We start from the raw sequence: 20,732 nt of genomic DNA on the forward strand, positions 1-20,732 counted from the left end.
GCTCACATTGTATAATGGAAACCACGATATCATACATTTTGGCATGTTCACCACCTGTTTATGAAATTACCAAGAATGCCTAGGGCAATTATCGTAGCAAGCTGACGATGCATGATTTGGTGATCTGCACTACAATGCATTTCTACCCAAATATTCCATCAAGATACAAGATTGCAATTTCTTCGTTAACAAATATTGCAAATACAAAGACTATTCTCCACAGCAAATATGATGTTGACATGGTACTTAATTTAAACAGATACAAGGCTAGATTAATTCTAGCTGGCACCTTTGTCCAAAACTGTTACACTGGAACCAATGTAGTAACAAGGTGGTCTCTCTCCTTATAATGGTAAACTATATCAGGCATGAGACTGAACTTTCCTAAAAAAACTGAAAAAACTGAAAATGCGCGTAAAATTGGGCAAAAAGTACCTAAAACAGGCTGAAATTAAATAAAGTTGCGGAAATTTTGACTATAAAAAAAACTGAATTCAGTTTTTAAACTGAAAATTCTCATGCCTGCTATATTTGGTAAGTGAACTTGATTTCCACTACACACAATATACACTGGCTATACTAAACATATAAAATACTAGTTGATATTTTAATTTGTATCGTGGTTGGAGGTGTGCGTATCGTGTACACGAGCATAAACACACAGGTGCTAAACAATCACGCTGATTGGTTGATCAACAGTCTTGACAACAAAAGGTTTTACTAATTGGTCGTCTGACAGCCATGAAACACTGTTTGTGTCTAGTGAAATGCAGAATAGGCTTACATTGTGTGTAAATCATACAATGGGCCAATCCATTTGAAATCCACACTCCCCATGTGGAAAATTCTGGAAATAACTTCCACAGGGGAGCTTTAACCAGCTCTATTTGAAACTCACACCCCCTCTGAAAGATTTGATTTGAATTTTTCTCATAGGGTGTATGAAATTCAAGTGGAGCTGCCTAATGTGTTTGTTCCATTTGAAATTAATACATGCTCTGTAGAGTGGATTTCAAATGGAATAGCCCAATCTTATTTATATTGTAACACATTAATATAATATACTGCGCCAATAAAGTATCCTTACACTTGGAAAAATAATCACAACTTCCAAACTGAACAATATGGGGGTATATTTGGTGTTTTTAATAGATGCACTACCTAATCCTGCACATTATGACACCACATTGAATTCAATGTGACATCAAGAAGCAAAGTTACAAGCATTTGATTAGACGAAGCTCCAGTTTTTAAAGTGACAAACTGGCCTATTCAAAACTCCACAGATAGACATCTGGTTTGAGAGTTGTGAATGGCTAATTTATGCGTTTGGCTTTCATTTAAAACAAAAGGAGCAACAGAAAACTGAAACAAAATAACTGACAAATAAAATGAATGTTATGAAAAGTACAGAGAAGTAAAAATTGAAATAAAAACTGCTTTAAATAACGTTTCATTGAAGAAACTGTGTTGTCTCTCTGTTGCGCTTGTTGGAATCTTTTTTCGCTTTGTATATGCCAATTTGTCACTTTTACAACTGGACCTTCGTCTATTCAATTGCTTGTAATTTTACTTCTTGAGGTCACATTGGATTCAGTGTGGTGTCATAATGTGCAGGATTAGATAGTGCATCTATTTAAAGAACAAATTTACCCCAATATGGTTCCGTTTTTAAATTGTGATTATTTTTCTAAGTGTAAGGATACTTTATTGGCGCAGTATACTGTTAATTACACTACCCAACACTTGCTAAAGAAAAGAGTACCTCACAAAATATTACTTGGTGGTGTCACTTATTCCCTAATTTTGGCTGTTTATCTCAAAATTCCTCACAATTTCCCTGTCAAGAAAAATCAATGCTCATTTTCGGTGAGTGGATGGGAAACCTCATACTCAATCATCAGAACTCTCTGAATCCAGAACTGTCTGCAGAATCGCTCTTTTTACTATTGTCTTCTTCTTCATCTTCCTCTTCCTTCTTTGCAAAATACTTGGTCAGGTTGTCCTTGCACGGACCGAATTCCTCATCCGTCACTAATACAACAACATTTCTCCCCTCTTCGAGGGCACTGATGCCATATTGTCCTGTAACAAAAAAAAAGACATGTAAAATATTCAATCTACCATATTAAGATTCCTCTTTGAGAATGCACTCATTGGGAGATGATTTTGTGTCAAATCCCTTTCTAATCTACATGTACCGTATGCCAAATTCAATGGTTTTACTTCAAATGTCAATTAATCTTAAAGGTGGGTAACCTGATTGACAATCTCATCCACCACTTTACCTCAGCGAAATGCTGATTTTGGTATCAGATTAAAGCTCATATTTTCTCATAAACATATTGAATTTGGCGTTCCAAGTCGGTATATTTCGAAGAAATCATCAAAAACTGCCTAATTAGTCTCAAATATGGAAAACTGCCTAATTAGTCTCAAATATGGTAAACCATATTTGAGACTAATTAGGCAGTTTTTTGATGGTATCTTCGGAAATACACTGAGCTGGAACTTCTAATTTCAATACATGTTTATGAGAAAAATAGGGCCTTTCACTTGATATCAATATATTACATGATCATGATGATTATCATTGATAAAAACACTGTAGACTACCAATATCAGCTGTATAAATGTCGGTAATTCCATTAGGAGTTAAGTCACATTTACATGGTCTTTTTGCATGAGTGCTTGAAAGGGATGACATTTTATTAAGTTTTAAAGAATTTGATTTTCCAAATATATCAGGTCACCTTCCTTTAATGACAATGAAATAATGTAACAAGGTTTTATTATGCCTCCACCATGAGGCATACTGTTTTTACAATGTCCGTCCTTCCGTCCATCTGTCCTTCCGTCCGGATGCCATATCTCGGGCATGGAAGGGCGGATTGACTTCAGATTTTCAGGATAGGTGGGTCATGGTCAAAAACTCTCTCTACTTTTTTTTGGGTGGGGTTCAAGGTCATATACTGAGGTAAAAGGTCATTTGAGGTCAAGGGGCTCATTTTCCTTATTTACCTCTTTTCTCAGAGACTAGGGGTTGCATGTTCCTCAAACTTGGTGGGTGGGTGCATCTTGACCCCAGGCAGAACAAGTTTGTATTGGTTAGTGGGTCAAGGTCACCTGAGGTCATGCAGGGGTCATTTGAGGTCAAATGAGCAAAAACTGTCATATGGCCATGAAACTTGGTAGGTATAGTCCACATTTAGAGCCGAATTTTCGGAAGGTCATTTGGGGTCACCCAGGGGTCAAGTTAGTAAAAACTGTCGTATGGGAATGAAACTTGGTGGGTACAGTCAACATTTAGAGCCAAATTTTTGGAAGGTCATTTTGGGGTCACCAGGGGTCATCTGAGGTCAAATTAGTAAAAACTATCTAATGGGCATGAAACTTGGTGGGTACAGTCAACATTTAGAGCCAAATTTTTGGGAGGTCATTTTGGGGTCACCAGAGGTCATTTGAGGTCAAATTAAATAAAACTGTCATATGGGCATGAAACTTAGTGAGTACAGTCAACATTTAGAGCCAAATTTTTGGGACATCATTTTGGGGTCACCAGGGGTCATCTGAGGTCAAATTAGTAAAAACTATTGGATGGGCATAAAACGTATTGGGTACAGTCAACATTTAGAGCCAAATTTTTTGGAAGGTCATTTTGGGGTCACCAGGGGTCATCTGAGGTCAAATTAGTTTGAACTATCATATGGGCATGAAACTTGGTGAGTAGTCACATTTAGAGGCAAATTTTTGGAAGGTCATTTTGGGGTCACCCAGGGGTCATCTGAGGTCAAATTAGTTTGAACTATCATATGGGCATGAAACTTGGTGAGTCACCCAGGGGTCATCTGAGGTCAAATTAGTAAAAACTGTCATACGTACATGAAACTTGGTGGGTACAGTCAACATTTAGAGCCAAATATTTGGAAGGTCATTTTGGGGTCATCCAGCTTTGTATCAACTTGTGAGTACGTGCCACATCACTCCCTTTGGTGGAGGCATCACGGTCGACGCTTTGCGTCGAAAACCGCAACATCCGAGAACCGCGGTCCATCTAGTTTTTGGATTGCAATTGGATTTGAAACTCTTCACAACAGACTGATTAAAACACAAGGTGGTTCTAGAACCACAAGTCTAGCTGCTTCTGCGACCGTCTGTTTTTGCGCCGAGTGTGGACAATTTTACCTTGAAAGTTTATGTCTTGCTTTGGTGGACCCCAGAATGACTTTGGTAATTTGTCTCATGTTGTAAGGAACATTCCTGTTGAATTGGGAGCTTGATTGAACCAATTTTGAAATTTGACCTTTGACCCCTAAACTTGAACCTTCTGGGTCATTAATGTGTTTAAAACATGTTTGGAATGTCATATGGATCATTCCTGTTGAATTTAAGCTCAATTGGACCAATTTTAAAATGTGACCTTTGGGGTCATAACTGCTTTTAACATGTTTAGAAAGTCGTAAGGATCGTTCATGCTGAATTTGAGATTGAATGGACCAATTTTAAAATTTGACCTTTGCCCCCTAAACGTTCACCTTTGGGATCAGTGCTGCGTCTCTGCTGCAGGTATTTGTGCCTTCAAAGTCGGCACAATGTGTGCATCTGCGTCGGTACTTAGAACTTTAGAGTAGACTGACTGTATGTACAGGGGCACATTTGTTTCCAATGGACATTTTATTTTGAAATGTCATTGTACAAGGAATACATTAAATAAAATTCCACATAGCCCCCGTATGAAAAGTATTTTCATTATCTTTGTAAGCACTCAAAAAGCATTTTGTGTGAATTTTACATCTGAACTAAGTGCTATTAAATTTTTATGAGTCTTTTTATTTTACATGTAAGTCAATGGGGGTGACAATTCGAAATGGACGGCAATATTGAAAAACCCTCATTTTGGGCCATTTTAGACACTTAAATGCCCATAAAAACAGAATAGCACTTAGTTCGGATGTAAAATTCACACACAATGCTACCTGAGTGAGTACAAACATAATTAAATACATTTCATTTGGGGGCTATAACTTTAATGGTTATGGAACAAAGGTGAGGGGTTAGCCATTGATAATTATTTTTTCATTACTGCAGTCATTTTTGTATACAAAACCACATATTTTGGAGGGGGGGAAATATTTCTATATACAATTTGCAAAATAATACACCCCAACTCTAATGCTGAACACTTCGAAGTCGGTATTCTACCCTTTTGACTTTAAATAGTCTTGAAAGATCGCGATGGCTGACTCAGTACTCTGTGTTGCAGCACTGTCTTTACTGTTATCTATCCCCTTATTACCAGGGGGGTTGTGATACAAAAAAAAATCCTCTAAAAAATTATATTGGTACATATTAACACCAACAACCCGCATGCACAATATGAGCATGCACAGCGTCCTCGTTCGGCTGAAAAAAAATTCTCTAAATTTCAGCCTCTCTGAGCCCTACTTGCAAATGATAAACTTTGGAGGTGCATAACATCTTGCGCCATCATCATCCCAACCAGCATTTTGCATTTTTTTGAAGTACCAAATGGTTACATCACAAAAACCAAGAAAAAGATTTGGGATCTCATCATCTTGATGGCGCACAAAATCAGCAAATCCCAGGCGGTGGTGGAAGCGATATCGCAATTTTTGACGTCGCCATTGGATTAACACATAATCATAAAATCTTCACAAACAATTCTAAATTTGTTATGTGGTGTCAAAGCAAAATTATCTTACTCTAAAACCGTTGGGGTACGACAATGTACCACACTGTACGCATGTTATTTTTCAATTTTGAATGGGGCTGTCAGCCTTGTATTTTCGCCAGCCTCGAACGTCACATGTCGCGTGACCTATCCCGCCTGTAAATACAATATTTTGACGAAAAGCGCCTCATGCAAACTTCAAAGCATCATAACCGGCTGTGCCATCGAGATCCCAAGTCCGAACAAGTTTGAAATTAAAGACCTCCCTGGTAAGTTTCATTTTCCAGCAAAAACTTTTTGAGATTTTGATGGCTGCACAAGTTTACAGAGGTTAAATGGTCAAAATTTATTTTCGCACATTTTTACATGCCTGTATTTCTGCGCGCCAACGTCATCTGACTCTCAGAATGGCAACTCATGAAAGAAGACATAATTCTGTCAATGAAAAACTAGCTTGGGATCTTCATATTTTAATGATTTTTTGTAAATTGACTTTAGCCTCAATGTGGAGGTCAATTTGACCTCAATCCTTTGAACAATGATGCGCAGCACAATGTGGGCTTTTTACTGCATTACAAAAAGATGCGACAACAAGATCCCAATTTAATTTTTCATCATCTAGCTTATTTGATGACTAGTAGACAAAAAACAAGCAAGAGCTAACTTGGGATCATGTGGGTGCACTTATGTAATAGAGGTCAAAGTTCATACTTTGTGCCAAATTGGCATTTATATTGCCTATGTACAGGACAAAAGTGAAACTTTGACCGGTAATAGAAATGTGCACCAACAAGATCCCATCTTACTTTTTAGATGATTGGTCAGAGGGGTTTATGTATAACTGGGCGCACTCATTCAATAGAGGTCAAAGTTCATACTTTGTGCCGAAGTGGCATTATTTTGCCTTTTGCAGCACAAAGTTGAACTTTGACCCACAATAAAAATGTGCGCCAACAAGATCCCATCTTGTATTTTAGAAGATTGGCTTAATTGCATATTTATAACTGAGAGCTAGTAAAAAGAAAGTGGGATAATGTCATGCATGTGGATTGTGGGCGCACTAATTCAATAGAGAATTATCTCTTCTTTGATGCGATGCTATTCCGAGAGTCAGGTGATGTTGCCCCACAGAAATACAGGCACGTAAAAATGCCCAAAAATAGTAAATTTTGACCTTTGACCCCTGTTAACTCTGTGTGCTATCAAAATCCCAAAAAGTTTTTGCTGGAAAATGAAACTTACCATGGATGTCTTTAATTTCAAACTTGTTCGGACTTGGGATCTTGATGGCGCAGCGCGTTATGATGCTTTGAAGTTTGCACTAGGGCGCTTTTCATAAAAACATAGGATTTGGTATTTTAATGCGCCATCAAGATCCCTACTTTTTTCTTGGTTTTTGTGATGTGACCATTTGGTACTTCCAAAAGGTTGCAGGTTAGGATGATGATGGGCAAGTTATGCACCTCCAAAGTTTATCATTCGCAAGTAGGGCTCAGAGAGGCTGAAATTTCGAGAATTTTTTCAGCTGAGCGAGGGCTCTGTGCACGCTCATATTGTGCATGTGTTAATATATGTACCAATACAATTTTTTAGAGAAATATTTTTTCTTTGTATCACAGTTGGGTACATAATAAGGGAGACTGGCTCTTAACAGGTTTGTTTTAAACAAATGCATTAATCAATACAACTTACCTTCACTGTGTGAATTGTCCACAACCCAATCACATGGCTTGCTGAAAGTGTCTATCATCTCCTTCTTTGTCATGATCTGCCCCTCACATGGAGATGACTGTACATTGTCATCAGATATATGGATATGAATAGCAGGACTTAACTTGCTTGGATTACCTGAGGAAAAAATACCACAAATACATTAATGTACTCATCGGGCATCTGCCCCATGTTTGATAAATTGAAATGGTTGAGCCCAGTTCCCCTAACCCAAGTTTGATATAAAATGGGACCGGTTGAGCCCTAATTTACTGGTTTAAAATATTGTACGAGAAGCATCCAATTTTATCACACACTTGGATTCATCAAAACATAATATAATGCTTGCAATATGATTTGACTGTTCACCTGCAAGGATTTAACCAGAACTTAATCCAAAACTTCAAATATTTTTTAGTCCACACCTTCTATGAAAAATGAGATAAAATGGCCCAATTACTGGTTATTATCTCCCTTTGGCCAATTTCACTCCCGGCTGATCAAGGCAACCCCAATGATAAACCACAGTAGACAAGCCAAAAGATAGAAAATTGTTAATGTTATGTTATAACAATTATGGAACCTATTGGCACACTTTTCACACCATGTTGATAGCTCTGTAATAGGGTATCAGCAGGAGATAATTGGAGGGATTACTGGTTATGATGTTCATTCCTTTTTTGTAGAGCAATTAAGAGTATAACATCCACACACCCCCACATACATACAGCCTTTCATATGGAAATTGATTACATAGAACTTACCTGACTTTAGAATGAAGGGGTTTGTATTTATACCCATTTCCATAAGTTGAGCCAATATCATAGATATTGACTCAAATGTAGTCAAAAGGATTGCCGTTGTCTGGCCCCTGGAACCTTTGATCTGGCGCACACTCCCTATCACGGCCTCAACACTTTCCCCCTGCAAGTTAAAAAAACCAAACAAAAACACACACAACATATTATTTATTCATGGAAAGAAACAAAGGCTTTAAATTTGAATCATGACTTTTCTAATGCCAGGTATGCACTGTCATCATATGGCTTTATTGCTGTTACTGAATAATAGCAGATTGTGTTACCAGCCTATCAAATTTTGCATGTTACAAGAATATGTCATTATTTGCTGTGGGTACAAGCAGAATGCAAACAAACATTCACTCCAAACTGAGAGCCCATGGTGAAAGAATCTATTATATTGTCCTCCATATTTGGCACACAGACCTGGTAGAGTGTCAGTAGTTTGTCTTACTAACTTTATATTAACAGTTGAAGAAAAATGTTAAATTCTTAAAATACCATAATCGATATCCTATATTCTCAAACATACATAAGACCTGTTGGAATGATTCAAATCCATATTCCTGACATTGTCATGTAGAAATGAGGCCAATCCATGTTAATGCTAACAGTTATAAAAATAAGTATAATTAAAAACCCTAGTCTGTGACCAAATTTCTAATGATAGTCCTCAAAATGTTGCACTCTATCTGTGTTAACTTTAAAACAAAGTAGAATCGCCGATATATACCTGCTGCACCAGTCCAATATGCAATGCACATCCTGGCATGTTCTCTACTTCAGGGATATCCCCTCTGTTGCACACTACCACACAAGATTCTGCAGGCTGCTTGGTCAACTTGAAGCTGTAGGAGTCTTGGACTCCTACTCGTTGCTTCAAGCTGTCTTTGGCTCTCTTTATGAAACCCATCAAGTGAGCCGGGAAATTGGCAGCTTTGTCCTTTGATAGATCAGTAAAATCTGTTCCTGTAAAATCATAACAGTGAAATGTCTGTTAGTAAAAATTTCAAAATAACTGCAGTATTTTTGACTCCCATATTTTATCATGGTTAAGACATGCACCTTTGCTATAGATTATTTGTCCGAGAACCAACTTTTAAATCCGCCTTCGACATGGGTCTCTGGTCCAAACTTTTCTGTTTACTTTCATCTGCCATCGAATATAATTTTTTTCATTATAATAGATTATGCTTGATTTTTATTTATTTTCTAATTCTACATTAGATATATGATATTATCTAGCTACAATTCTTCTTTTTGGTTTAAAAATTCCCCACAATAATAATGTTCCTCATTGAGACCATCATAATGAAATTTTGTTTGTGTGACAATAATTTTCTAATCTTATGAAATTAAAATAATGGCTTATATATTGATTTTGTTGCTAAAGGATTAAATAATATGTTTCACAGTGCAGAAAGGGAGTCATAATTGTTGTATACTGCATATAATGCTCCTTTCTTTGTTATAAAATAAAATCGACCCAGGCGCTGATTTTTCAGATTGTTTTCGGTTCACATTCATTATCAGGCATAGTGTGAACACCCCCTAAGAGTGAAATTTTGTTGCAAAATGTTGGAAAGAAATAACTTATTAGCACAGGTTTTTTGTGAAATTTACATGATGCTTGTAGCAAATTTAAAAGTGGCTTCGGTGACTATTCAGTACTGGCAGGCTAGCAGCCAATCATATTTACTCTATACTCTATGCTGATTTTTCAGATTGTTTTCGGTTCACATTCATTATCAGGCATAGTGTGAACACCCCCTAAGAGTGAAATTTTGTTGCAAAATGTTGGAAAGAAATAACTTATTAGCACAGGTTTTTGTGAAATTTACATGATGCTTGCTAGCAAATTTAAAAGTGGCTTCGGTGACTATTCAGTACTGGCAGGCTAGCAGCCAATCATATTTACTCTATACTTGGTCGCAATCACATACCAATCAGATTATGCAGTTCTTCTTCTGTAGACACAGAGGGGAACTTCTTCTTCATATCCTCCCAGGAACTGCATTCTAAAAGTGGTGGCAGCTTCTCCTGTAGGTACTTGACACCTTTGAGGCGTCGGCACTCTGCCTCAGTTGCCACTGTGTTCAACAGTTCCCTCTTCCAATTGCCTTGATGACCCGAATTTTCTGCAGGTTGTTTAGGCCATGCATGTGTTTGAAATACTGTAATGTAACAGAAAATAATATTGTACAATACAGTTAGTCAAGTTCAGACTCACTGCAACAATACGGAAGAGCATTAAAGTTGTGACAAACTAGCCCGGGGAAAACTAGCCATCTAGCAGCCCACACTTTATACAGATCCAAGACACGCTGCAACTTACAGGTGTATCAAGCCGACTGGTCCATGTTCAGGCAATTCACATGGCACCAATCCATGTACACATCAAACCCTAGCGCATGCCGATTCCAGCACACAATAATACTATCATATTTTGGAGCACTTGCAGGACCATGAATAGTTAATTTTATTAGTAGAAGTAGCACTATTATCTGTTTCAGTGACACCTCATTAATTTCCCATGTCATTTAGATGTAGTGTATAGGTATTAGCATTTTACTTTGAATAATCAATAAGTTTCATGCCCCTCCAGTAAACATATGCCAAATCCTACCATGGACAATTATGCATGATGTGCACTGAGATTGGAACAGTAGTAGTGTAGTAATCACAATCTTATCTTACCGTTTGCGATATATTTGGTTTGGCCTGAAAAAGCTTCTCTGCCTCTTCATAAACTTCCGTTGCCATCTCTGCGACCATGAAATAGGTGCGTAGACTCTCTGTTCCCTGCAAATGAACATTCATACATTTCACACTATTAGTCAAAAAACAAAAACAAACTTGTGAGTTTTGATATCTTAAACAGACCTCAAAGAATAGGAAAAACAGGCTGGCGGGGAAGTATCATTACTTGATCTCGTACACTGGTTTGTAATGTGTTGTTTTGTACTGTTTAACATAACTGCTATATCCATAAGTACCAGACTTGAGTTCTGTTTATCAGTGACAGTCTCATGAGAATGGTTCGAAGGCTCGGCCGCTCGCCCATAAAGCCAGAGGTATAAAGTACCGCACAGGCAGGTATGTCCAGAGTTTTTAATTCTTCTTTCCCCTGTATAATGGGAAAATCTTTAATCTTATCAGTTTCGATATAAATGTTTAACCCTATATGTCGTTTTTCGAGCAATTTTGTGCCTTTTTGCCACCCAAAGTTTTTGTGGTATATCAAGGTCCAAAGGAGTCAGATAGCAACATTTACACTGTATTCTTTGTGGAACCTGGGAGTACATCGAATTGCATTCTGAATACAAGGACTGCCCTTCTCATATCAAATAATTTTGATTTTTCTAATGTATGATGTGCTCTCTAGGTTCCACTAAAAATACATGAACACATCGCTATCCTGACCCTTAAGCAGAGTTTTAACTTAGTTCCCAGCTTTAATCACAAACAAATGTACATATGAAAACCACACGCTTTGCAACTGGACTGTGTAATCTTGACCTCCTTTACATTTTTGAAAGGAGCTGGAAAGCCAACTTATAATAGTATATCTCTAATTTTTAACATGATGTTGAAAAGTTGTTGGTTATAACTTTCACTCAAATTTGCTTCAAAATCTGGTAGTCCAAAAAGTCCAAGTGAAGGTTTAAAAGGTCAAACCTCAAATTGCTGCTACATCAAAAATAATGGAATATTTGGATTGCTTTATGTTATTACCTTTCCAAAAACACAAATATCAATAGATTGGACCCACCAGTTACAGAGACAGCCTCTTTAATGGACATATGTTTTGCCCCAAAAAGGGGCATGCGTAGCATGACAACCATGTCTAACGGACTATAATTTGAAATTTAAGCTTTTTCCGCCAAGTACGTCATAAACCAAATTGAGCCAATTTGAAGAGGGTAAGATGTAACCCAGTGTACTGACAAAAATGTCTTTTCTTATTTCCTTGAATCCAATAATTTAGGTGAAAATATATGCCAGAAGATATCGACTTTTTTTTTATTTTTCCCTCTAACTCTCATCAACAAACAATCCTAATATTCTTGGGTAACATAAACGACAAGCACACAGGGTGTCTTCATACTATTCAGCTTGAGCCAAGGACACAGCTGAAGTTGTAAATTACCTTGGCGTCTGCAAGGTTTATTGCCTGTCCACATCTCTCGTGCCAAATCTTTTTCCTGCCAAATGTCAGTGTCAGATCATCACCGCCGGCAGTATCCAACATCTGTAATAACAGCCCCCTGAATATCTTGCATGTGTTGGCAAACGAGTTCTTGTCTTTATGGACATTGTGCGTTTTTTGATTATGTTGAGACGCCACTCTCAAGCTTTCTACATTATTAAGGTCTCTGAAAGAGCAATGGTTAATAGTGAAAAAGATCATTAGATAAATAACAAGTAAAATGGTATGCTGCATTGAGTAAAACAAGCAAGCGTTAATTAAGTGCGAATAACAACATATTATAGACTATTTTGTACACTATGGAAATACTCAGTACCAATTGCTGGGTTCAAGAGTAATTCAAAGGTTGACTTCATTTTTTTTGCAGTTGTAAAATTTCTTAAGTGCCAAAAATCCTATACAACACCCATGCACTGACCAAATGCTAATTATGTGAATTGGAAAGTTTTTACATTTTCAATATTACAAACAGTTTAAGTGCTAATTTGATAATCAAGTCTCATCAACCCAGTAATCTTTGGTACTTTGCCCAAATATGATCACCATCAACATGCATCACCAATGCAAGGTCTTAGGGGCATAATTAAAACAAAGCACTTACAACCTGATATCAACCTCAATATGAGATATAGGCAAACAAAACTTGTCAAATAGAAAAATAAGAAAATATGTACTGTTTTTGAGTACTAGCAAAGAGAATATGTTGTGCTCTCATTCTTGTAACAGAGGTGTAACTTGGTGTCAAAATTTCCTGAAAAGATGTAAAAATCATGAAAATGCACTTTTCCTATTAGTTTTGCACAGGAAGGGTAGAGCAAAATTTTTCTGAAATTGGTAAATTTTCTGTAAAATGTCTTGAAATCAGGAGATTTCCTAAAAAGTTACATCACTGTTGTAAAATGGAAACAAAAAGGGCTTACTTACTTGTATACATGAACATACACCATGCTCATATCTTCGTCAAGCTTCCCATCTTCTTTAAGCTTTCTTAAAGATGCTGCAACATGGTTGCCACCAAGCGTCAGGAATTGTGAATTTTGTGGAGCCTGTGGGTCGAAGAATTGAGGGTCCTCGACCACCACAGGCAACACTGTTGGATTAAATCCACAATTGAGGAGTGGATCTTTTGTAAGTTGTTCCACGAACTTCTCGTTCAGTTGACGGATCAAGTGGTCTTTTGGTGGCTCCTTGAGCCTGTCAACAGGTACTCGAAAACCTACATGTAATAAGGATAAAAGAAAACAAAAGGCAACATTAAGGACTTGTAGTATGACATGAAAACAAATTATCAATTTTCATATTAAAACCACAAAACATTGTGCAAATTTTTTTTTTCGGTCAACCATGAATGATCCTAGCATTTAGGTCTAGGGACACTCCAAATTTTGTTTACAATTTCTGGAATTTTTCGAAAAATGGGGGGTGGGACCATACTCGAACATGGGTAGTTACCACAACATCTAAATGTACCTTTGAGTGACTTGAGTAAAATCCTAAATGTATGGCAACATGGCAGACCAAGGGTGTCAATCCAAAGTTGATCATCGGGGAGAGGGGAAACAAGGTGTTTAAAATATAACCGTGAAGTAGCCACCTTGTCGCGCTTGCACAATGCAGCTGTCTCTCTCAAGGCCGCTTTTTCTGTCGCTGTCTTACTTGATACCAGGGAAAGATATCAGGGAAGGCAAAGCTATGCAGCTGTCTCTCTCAAGGCCGCTTTTTCTGTTGGTGTCTTACTTGATACCAGGGGTAAGATATCAGGGAAGGCAAAGCTTTTATGGGGACAACTGCACGAATTGCTCAAACGAAACTTGTTATATTACTTTAGCCTCCAAATTCAATCAAGGTAAATTTGAAATACTGAATATTGCCTGTATTTTTACAGTCAGCCAACTTTAGATCAGGGAAGTATTTGCCGAAACGTGAGGGGTGGCACTTGAATATTGTGTCCCCCATCCCAAAATGTGGAGGGGAAATGTCCACCATCTGGGATTGACACCATGTGGCTGACTGAATTGTGCTGAGATGTTCACAAAGTGAGATGTTTGAAATGAAACATTCTAAATATTAATGATCAGAGTAAGCATGGTCAGAGTCTCCGTCTCCATATTTCATTTCTTTGAAAGTGTCGAATTTTGGAACAGTCACTTAGACCCACAGAGTACTACAGAGCGCGTACCACCAGTCAAAGTCTCCGCCTCATCCCGCGCCTCATCCGATAATGAGGGCCGATTGTTCCGTGAAATGCGACAGGCGAAACTGCTACGCAATTTCCGCGGTCTATCGCGTAATCGCGAAAGCACGCAACGCTCTATCGCGTATACAGGCATGCAGCGCTGGCGTGATTGTTAGACACGACACGATCGAACAATCGGCCCTCATGAATATGCGAGAACTTACACCATACAATACACAGGGACTTTGACTGGTGGTACTTTTTCTGTTTATCTCTTTCCTATATGCTTAGACCAAAATATAAATCTCATTTTGGCCACTATTTTGAATTTGAGCATGAAAATAGCATATTGTTTTGTTTTCCCTTACCAAACATGAATGCCTATTTGGCATTCTGTAGCTATTCGCCAAGCCCTCGAGTGCTAAGGATATCGGTACTAGGTGGTCACTAGCACTCAGCAGCTAATGAATGCCTATAGAGCTGGTTCACAGGCATTCGAATGCCTCACAAGAATGCTACCGAATGCCTATTTACTCATTAAGCCCTCATTAAAGCTCAATACTATTAACTTAGGCATTCCTAGCATTCGTAACTTAGGCATTCCTAAAGTGGTTCTAGGATTAGGCGGTTTGCTATAGGCACTCAGTGGCATTCGGATAAGTCATAGGCATTCCACAGACAAAATTTCTAAGTATTAGGCATTCGGTTAAAAATTTGTAAAGTAATAGGCATTCACTGAAAAATTTTTAAGTATTAGGCATTCGGTTTAAAAATTTCTAAGTAATAGGCATTCATTCAATTAGGCATTCTGCTAATAGCCTTGACTAGCATTCCTTTAGTGGTTGACCCAAGGGTCAAACAGGTGCATGATGGGAATATATTTCTAACTGCCATTTTGAACTGGTGTGAATGCAGAGATGATGGAATCTTTATCCTTTCATGTTTCCAGCTTTATTATAGGCCTTATTTGTCCACTTTTTACATTTGGGATGTTACATGACAATGCATATTATGTGGACAACATCATACATGTATGTGATCCATGTAGTTATCTTTGTGTGCAATAATATGCCACAATATGGATGGTGTATGTACCTGGTGTGTGTAGGTAAGCTTAAATAGACTAGATGTAATGTAGGCAGTTTCTTGAAATATGAAATGGTCTAGTGCTAGGAAGGAGGAGCTAGTTAGTATATTGGGGCATTATTATTGATAATAATAATAGTGTACATTTATACCACGCACAAATACACTAAAAAGCACTCATATGGCGCAAGAAGAGCTCAAGCAGAGCAATGAAACCAAACAACAACAACAAATTATATCATTATGTAGCTAATATTATTTTGTGTACATATTTATAAAACACACTGATCCCAGTGGGCGCACCTAACGTTGAAATCATATTGAAATTTCGATGTCGACTGGTTGAAATCATGCAGGTTGTATTTGCAAATTTGAACTTCAACCTGATTTCAACCTCCTTAATTTTTGCATTGAAAGTTGGTTGAAATCAGGTTAAAATTTCAATGTTGTATCAATTAACGTTGAAATTTCAACATGCTATCAACTAACCGTTAGGTTGAAATCAGGTTAGGTTGAAACTTCGACATTGTTTCAACGTTGAAACGTTGAAATCCTAACCTGTGCCCACTGGGATATGTTACTCAATTTATAAGTTATGAATTTGATGCAATTTAGTGGCTCTTGCTGATGCACATGGCTATATACTTGCTGATATATTCAAGTTCAATTTGTGCATATTCTTAATCCTTACTCTCCTAGAATTCCTATAGCAACCCCTATAAGATAGGGATTTAAGTGCTATTTTTTTGAAAAAAATATGGGAAATCATATGGAAAAGTATTATCATGAGCCTCATTTGATCTGAAAAAGCATTAAGGAAATAATTTTGTCTTTTTTTTCACTTTTGACTTCATTTATTATGAAGGGAATAGTTTGGACCTCCACAGTTGTTGATAAGAATTGGACAGTTATATCGTTCAACCAGAAGAACTTGGGAGTCACATCTCCGCCGACAAAGACAGAGGACAGACACTGTACTGAACTAAAATGCCTCTGCGTCTGTCACAATGGATAAAAAATGGAGTATATTCTGGGCTTACCATGTGCGATTTTCTGCAGTGCATTCTATTCCTATTCCTCACTCTACTAACCATGTATCTTGATGAATCACTCGATGAATTGCTTAGCCAACATAGCTATATAATTATATAATGGTTCGAGTGCCTCACCTGTAGGTAGTTGGAATACCTACATGTATAAGCGGTTGGAATACCTATAGGTGGTTGGAATGCCTATAGGCGGTTGGAATGCTTCCTAGGTGATTGGAAATTTCTTTGGCGGTTGGAGTGCTTCATAGGCGGTTGGAATGCCACTAAGTGGTTCGAGGGCCTAGCTCATTTACATATTTCGCCTCTGAGGAGGGCTTATGAACCACTTACGAACCACTTGTAGCGGTTGAGGGCTTAATAAGTGGTTCGAGTGCTAACCTGTAGGCGGTTGGAATGCTTCTGAAGCGGTTGGTATGCTTCCTAGCGGTTGGAATGCTTCCTAGGCGGTTGGAATGCTTCCCAAGCGGTTCGAATGCTTCCCAAGCGGTTCGAATGCTTCCTAGGTGGTATAAATGCTAGGTGGTTTGAATGCCTCCTTAGTGGTTGAATGCCTCCCTAGTGGTTCGAGTGCTTAGCTCATTTACATATTTCGCCTCTGAGGAGGGCTTATGAACCGCTTATGAACCACTATAAGCGGTTGAGGGCTTAGAAACAGGCGGTTGAGTGCTAACAACCGCCTATTAACTCAATGTTATAGTATTGGAGGCATTCACCATTTAGGCATTCATTACCGGTTCTTTACCATTCAATGGAATGCCTAGTGAGTGCTAAGAGAATGCTAGTTTTTTAGGTAAGGGTTGGTAAAGACATCTTGTCCCACTCCAACAAGGTTTAAAATGCAGGTCCCTGTTAGGGGGTAGTCATACTGTTACATATATTTGCAGGGCCCGGTTGGAACAGCTTTAAGCTGATTCCGGCATACCCTGGGTAAAGACAATAAATAATAATAATAATAATAATAATAAATAGATGCACTTGTAGGATTGTAGATTTTAAATCAGGTTAGATTTTATGATTGCCAAATCCAAAAATACTCGCATAATTTAGAATTTTGCCATCTTGGCCGATGGCTTCTTCAGAGTGACTATGGGGATCCACTTTACATTTTTGCATCCCTCTGTTGCTAAGTTCTTATGAGTAGATCGCACATGTGATCAAGAGAGTAACTGCCTATGTCCCGGTTGATGGAAGTTTAATTCATTTATGAGAATTTTGGGATTTGGCAATCATATAATCTACCTGATTCACTAACATACCTCCAAGAGATTTAGCCTTTATGTTTTCCTCTATTGTGGCCTTCTGCGTTGTTGTTTTCTTCCTTTTTGGAGGGTCCGCGGTTTTGTGGCCCTTTCTTTTCTTGCCATCTGTGGAATGAGATTTGATATAAATATATTTTACAGTCCTGTGCTTCTTTTACAAACTTGGACTGTTATAACATTGGTATAGCAGTTTCAGTAGATTTTTGGACTTGTACATTTCAGAGATTCTAAAATATATGGCAAAATTGACAATTCAGACGTATATCTTTAGTTTGGGACATAGCACACTTGCAAAATATGTCATTTTGCACATCCAAAACCAATAAACGAGGTCATTCCTTTTTAATGCACCCGTCAATTGCAACCCCAGTCCCTGGGGATGGTCCGGGGTTTGACATCATGTGACCCGGGATTTGACTCAAAATTTGTCCTGGGGTAGCCAAGTGTTGACTGGGACTGGTGTAAGACTTGGACGTCGGCCATAACCCCAGGAAATTGTGCGGCGACCTGAGCCGGGTGAGAGACGGGATTAAGTCATAACTTACACAGGGTTTTCCAAGCAGTAAAATGGGCCGTCAACATTGATATGGTTTGCTGAAAGGATGCCCGCATTTATGGGCCAGGGAATGATATGCACTTGGCCATACTTGATCCGGGGTTTCCCGTGGATTATTAGTAATCCACTGAGTCGCCACAATGTCAATGTTCATAATTCGATTCCAAACACAAAATCATGGGTGTTGTTTCTAAATTCTGCAGTAGACCTTTTTGCTCTTTAGAGAGCTCTTAGCCAGATCACACTGGCTTCTAAACATGCTTATTTTTGCCAAATGCATTAGTTTTATCTACTTTACATTTATTTAAATAATACCCAGCCAAGAGTCAAGCTTTAAATGATTAGGCCTACACTCAAAACAAAAGTGACGGCTCAAGATTTATGTCCTGAGGGACCCGGGACTGGACACGTGTTTTCCTGTGACTTGAACTCCAAATCACCAGCCATACCTGGGTACCCAGGGGCTGGGGATGCATTTGATATGTGCATAATACTGAACACATTAAAATAAATCAAGTTCAACAACAAGAATTAGAGGAGTGTGGTAACATGTGCCAGTTTTGGGTGTGTGCATCTGAAACTGACATTTGAGACAGTATCTAAATTGCAGAAATTAATACTTTGCCATGAAACTACATACCGGACTATAGAATTGTTGAATTTAGACATATTCCTTTTGAGAAATCCAAATGCACAGCACATCCTGACCCAGAACTTTGTTTCAAGGTTAATTTTGTTGATTAAATGACAAGTTACATGAGAATCACTAATGTCCCCCACTACAGCCAGTCAAAACAATCACATTCCATTATTTTGCAATTTAAATCTATATTTGCATGCCGTTTCATAAGCATTATATAATTATGTAATTATATAATTACCTTTATCCTTCTTCTTATTCTTCTTCTCCTTCTTATCCTTCTTCCCTGATTTCTTCTGTGCACCTTAAATGGGACAAATGAAACCCAAAGTGAATTGTGAATTTGTTAACGTACAACTACATATATGAAAAGAATAACCTCAACTAAGCCTAGCTTTCAAAACAAATGTATCACCATTATGTGATGTACGATTTAAACAACGAAAGTAAAACTATTTTAATATATAATATATGCACAATTTTATTTTATTAAAAAACAAAAACAGCGTTTACTATAAACTGATGTGATGTACAAAAGGACATACATAGCACAATATTTTAAAATAGCACACTCTCCTTAGGGATATTTGACCTTGTGGACAATTCGGCAGGGTTGCTCGGATTTAAAAAAATTTAAATCGATTCCAATAACTGCTATACCCATAATAAAGTCAAAGATACTAGTAGACTATACATTTGCACAATCCTATCAGGTATTTACAAAAAAAAAATCCAGGGATGTAAGTCCGAGCCCATGTGCGAATGTTGAGCGTGTCTGTGAGGTGTTCTGCATGGGCCCAGAAGGAATTGTAATTTTGTAATTTTGACAGTGAAAATACCAAATTTCCTGGCTTTTGGGCCCCTTGATTCTTAACATTAGAGGTTGATTGTTTAGGGGTGGGACTATGCTCGATTAAAAAAAAAAAGATTGCATTTGTATCCATTTTGAAATCATTATATATAGAGTATGACATGAATACAATTTATCACGTTGCATATATGTTAAAAAACACAAACAATCTGTTCTTGTTTTTTTAAGTTAACCATGAATGATCCTAGAATTAAGGGACACTCCTACACCAAAAAATATTTTAAAAAGAAACTTTTTTGGGGGGGATGTTAAAAATCTTGAAAAATCTGTGTAAATCACTTCCATGTTACAAGTGAAAATTTCACAGAAAAAAATGGTAAATTATGGGGAAAAACCTGTTGAATTTTGCTCCTTGAAGATGAATTTTTAGCAATAGATAAAATGACATCGTAGGGGTATTTTAAATGTATCCAAAAGGTGAAGAAGCATTATAAATGAAGTAAAACAGTCAAGAATGAAATTAACTTAAATCGATCAAAAATGGTAAAAATTGACAAACCTGAATAGCTGATTTAAAAAAATCACTTGATTTATCACACCAACCCTGGAGTTTGGAAAGTCCACAAAACTTGCAGGATGAGGATAGAATCATGTTGATCCAACACAACTGTGTGCCACATGGCAATTTCCCGTGAATGTTTGTCACTGAAATTAGGAAGCCCAGTTATTAAAGTACTGATTTA

General features: G+C 37.6%; 2 protein-coding genes across 3 annotated transcripts in view; one reads left to right on the plus strand and one right to left on the minus strand.

Moving 5' to 3' along the window:
* Positions 1 to 20,732, plus strand: part of LOC140171855 (uncharacterized) — a 384,363-nt gene that overhangs the window by 44,899 nt on the left and 318,732 nt on the right. The window lies entirely within an intron of this gene.
* On the minus strand, positions 530 to 20,641 carry LOC140172018 (uncharacterized). The gene is made up of 12 exons (XM_072195366.1): positions 20,593 to 20,641; positions 19,420 to 19,482; positions 17,980 to 18,087; positions 13,337 to 13,628; positions 12,353 to 12,578; positions 10,900 to 11,004; positions 10,829 to 10,853; positions 10,146 to 10,376; positions 8,936 to 9,171; positions 8,167 to 8,326; positions 7,385 to 7,540; positions 530 to 2,085 (listed from the first exon to the last, which is right to left on the minus strand). Exons 1-12 carry the CDS (start codon positions 20,639 to 20,641, stop codon positions 1,901 to 1,903), a joined length of 1,836 nt encoding a protein of 611 aa, XP_072051467.1. The 3' UTR covers positions 530 to 1,900.

This window comes from Amphiura filiformis, chromosome 15 (genome assembly GCF_039555335.1).
Source record: "Amphiura filiformis chromosome 15, Afil_fr2py, whole genome shotgun sequence".
NCBI lineage: Eukaryota > Metazoa > Echinodermata > Ophiuroidea > Amphilepidida > Amphiuridae > Amphiura > Amphiura filiformis.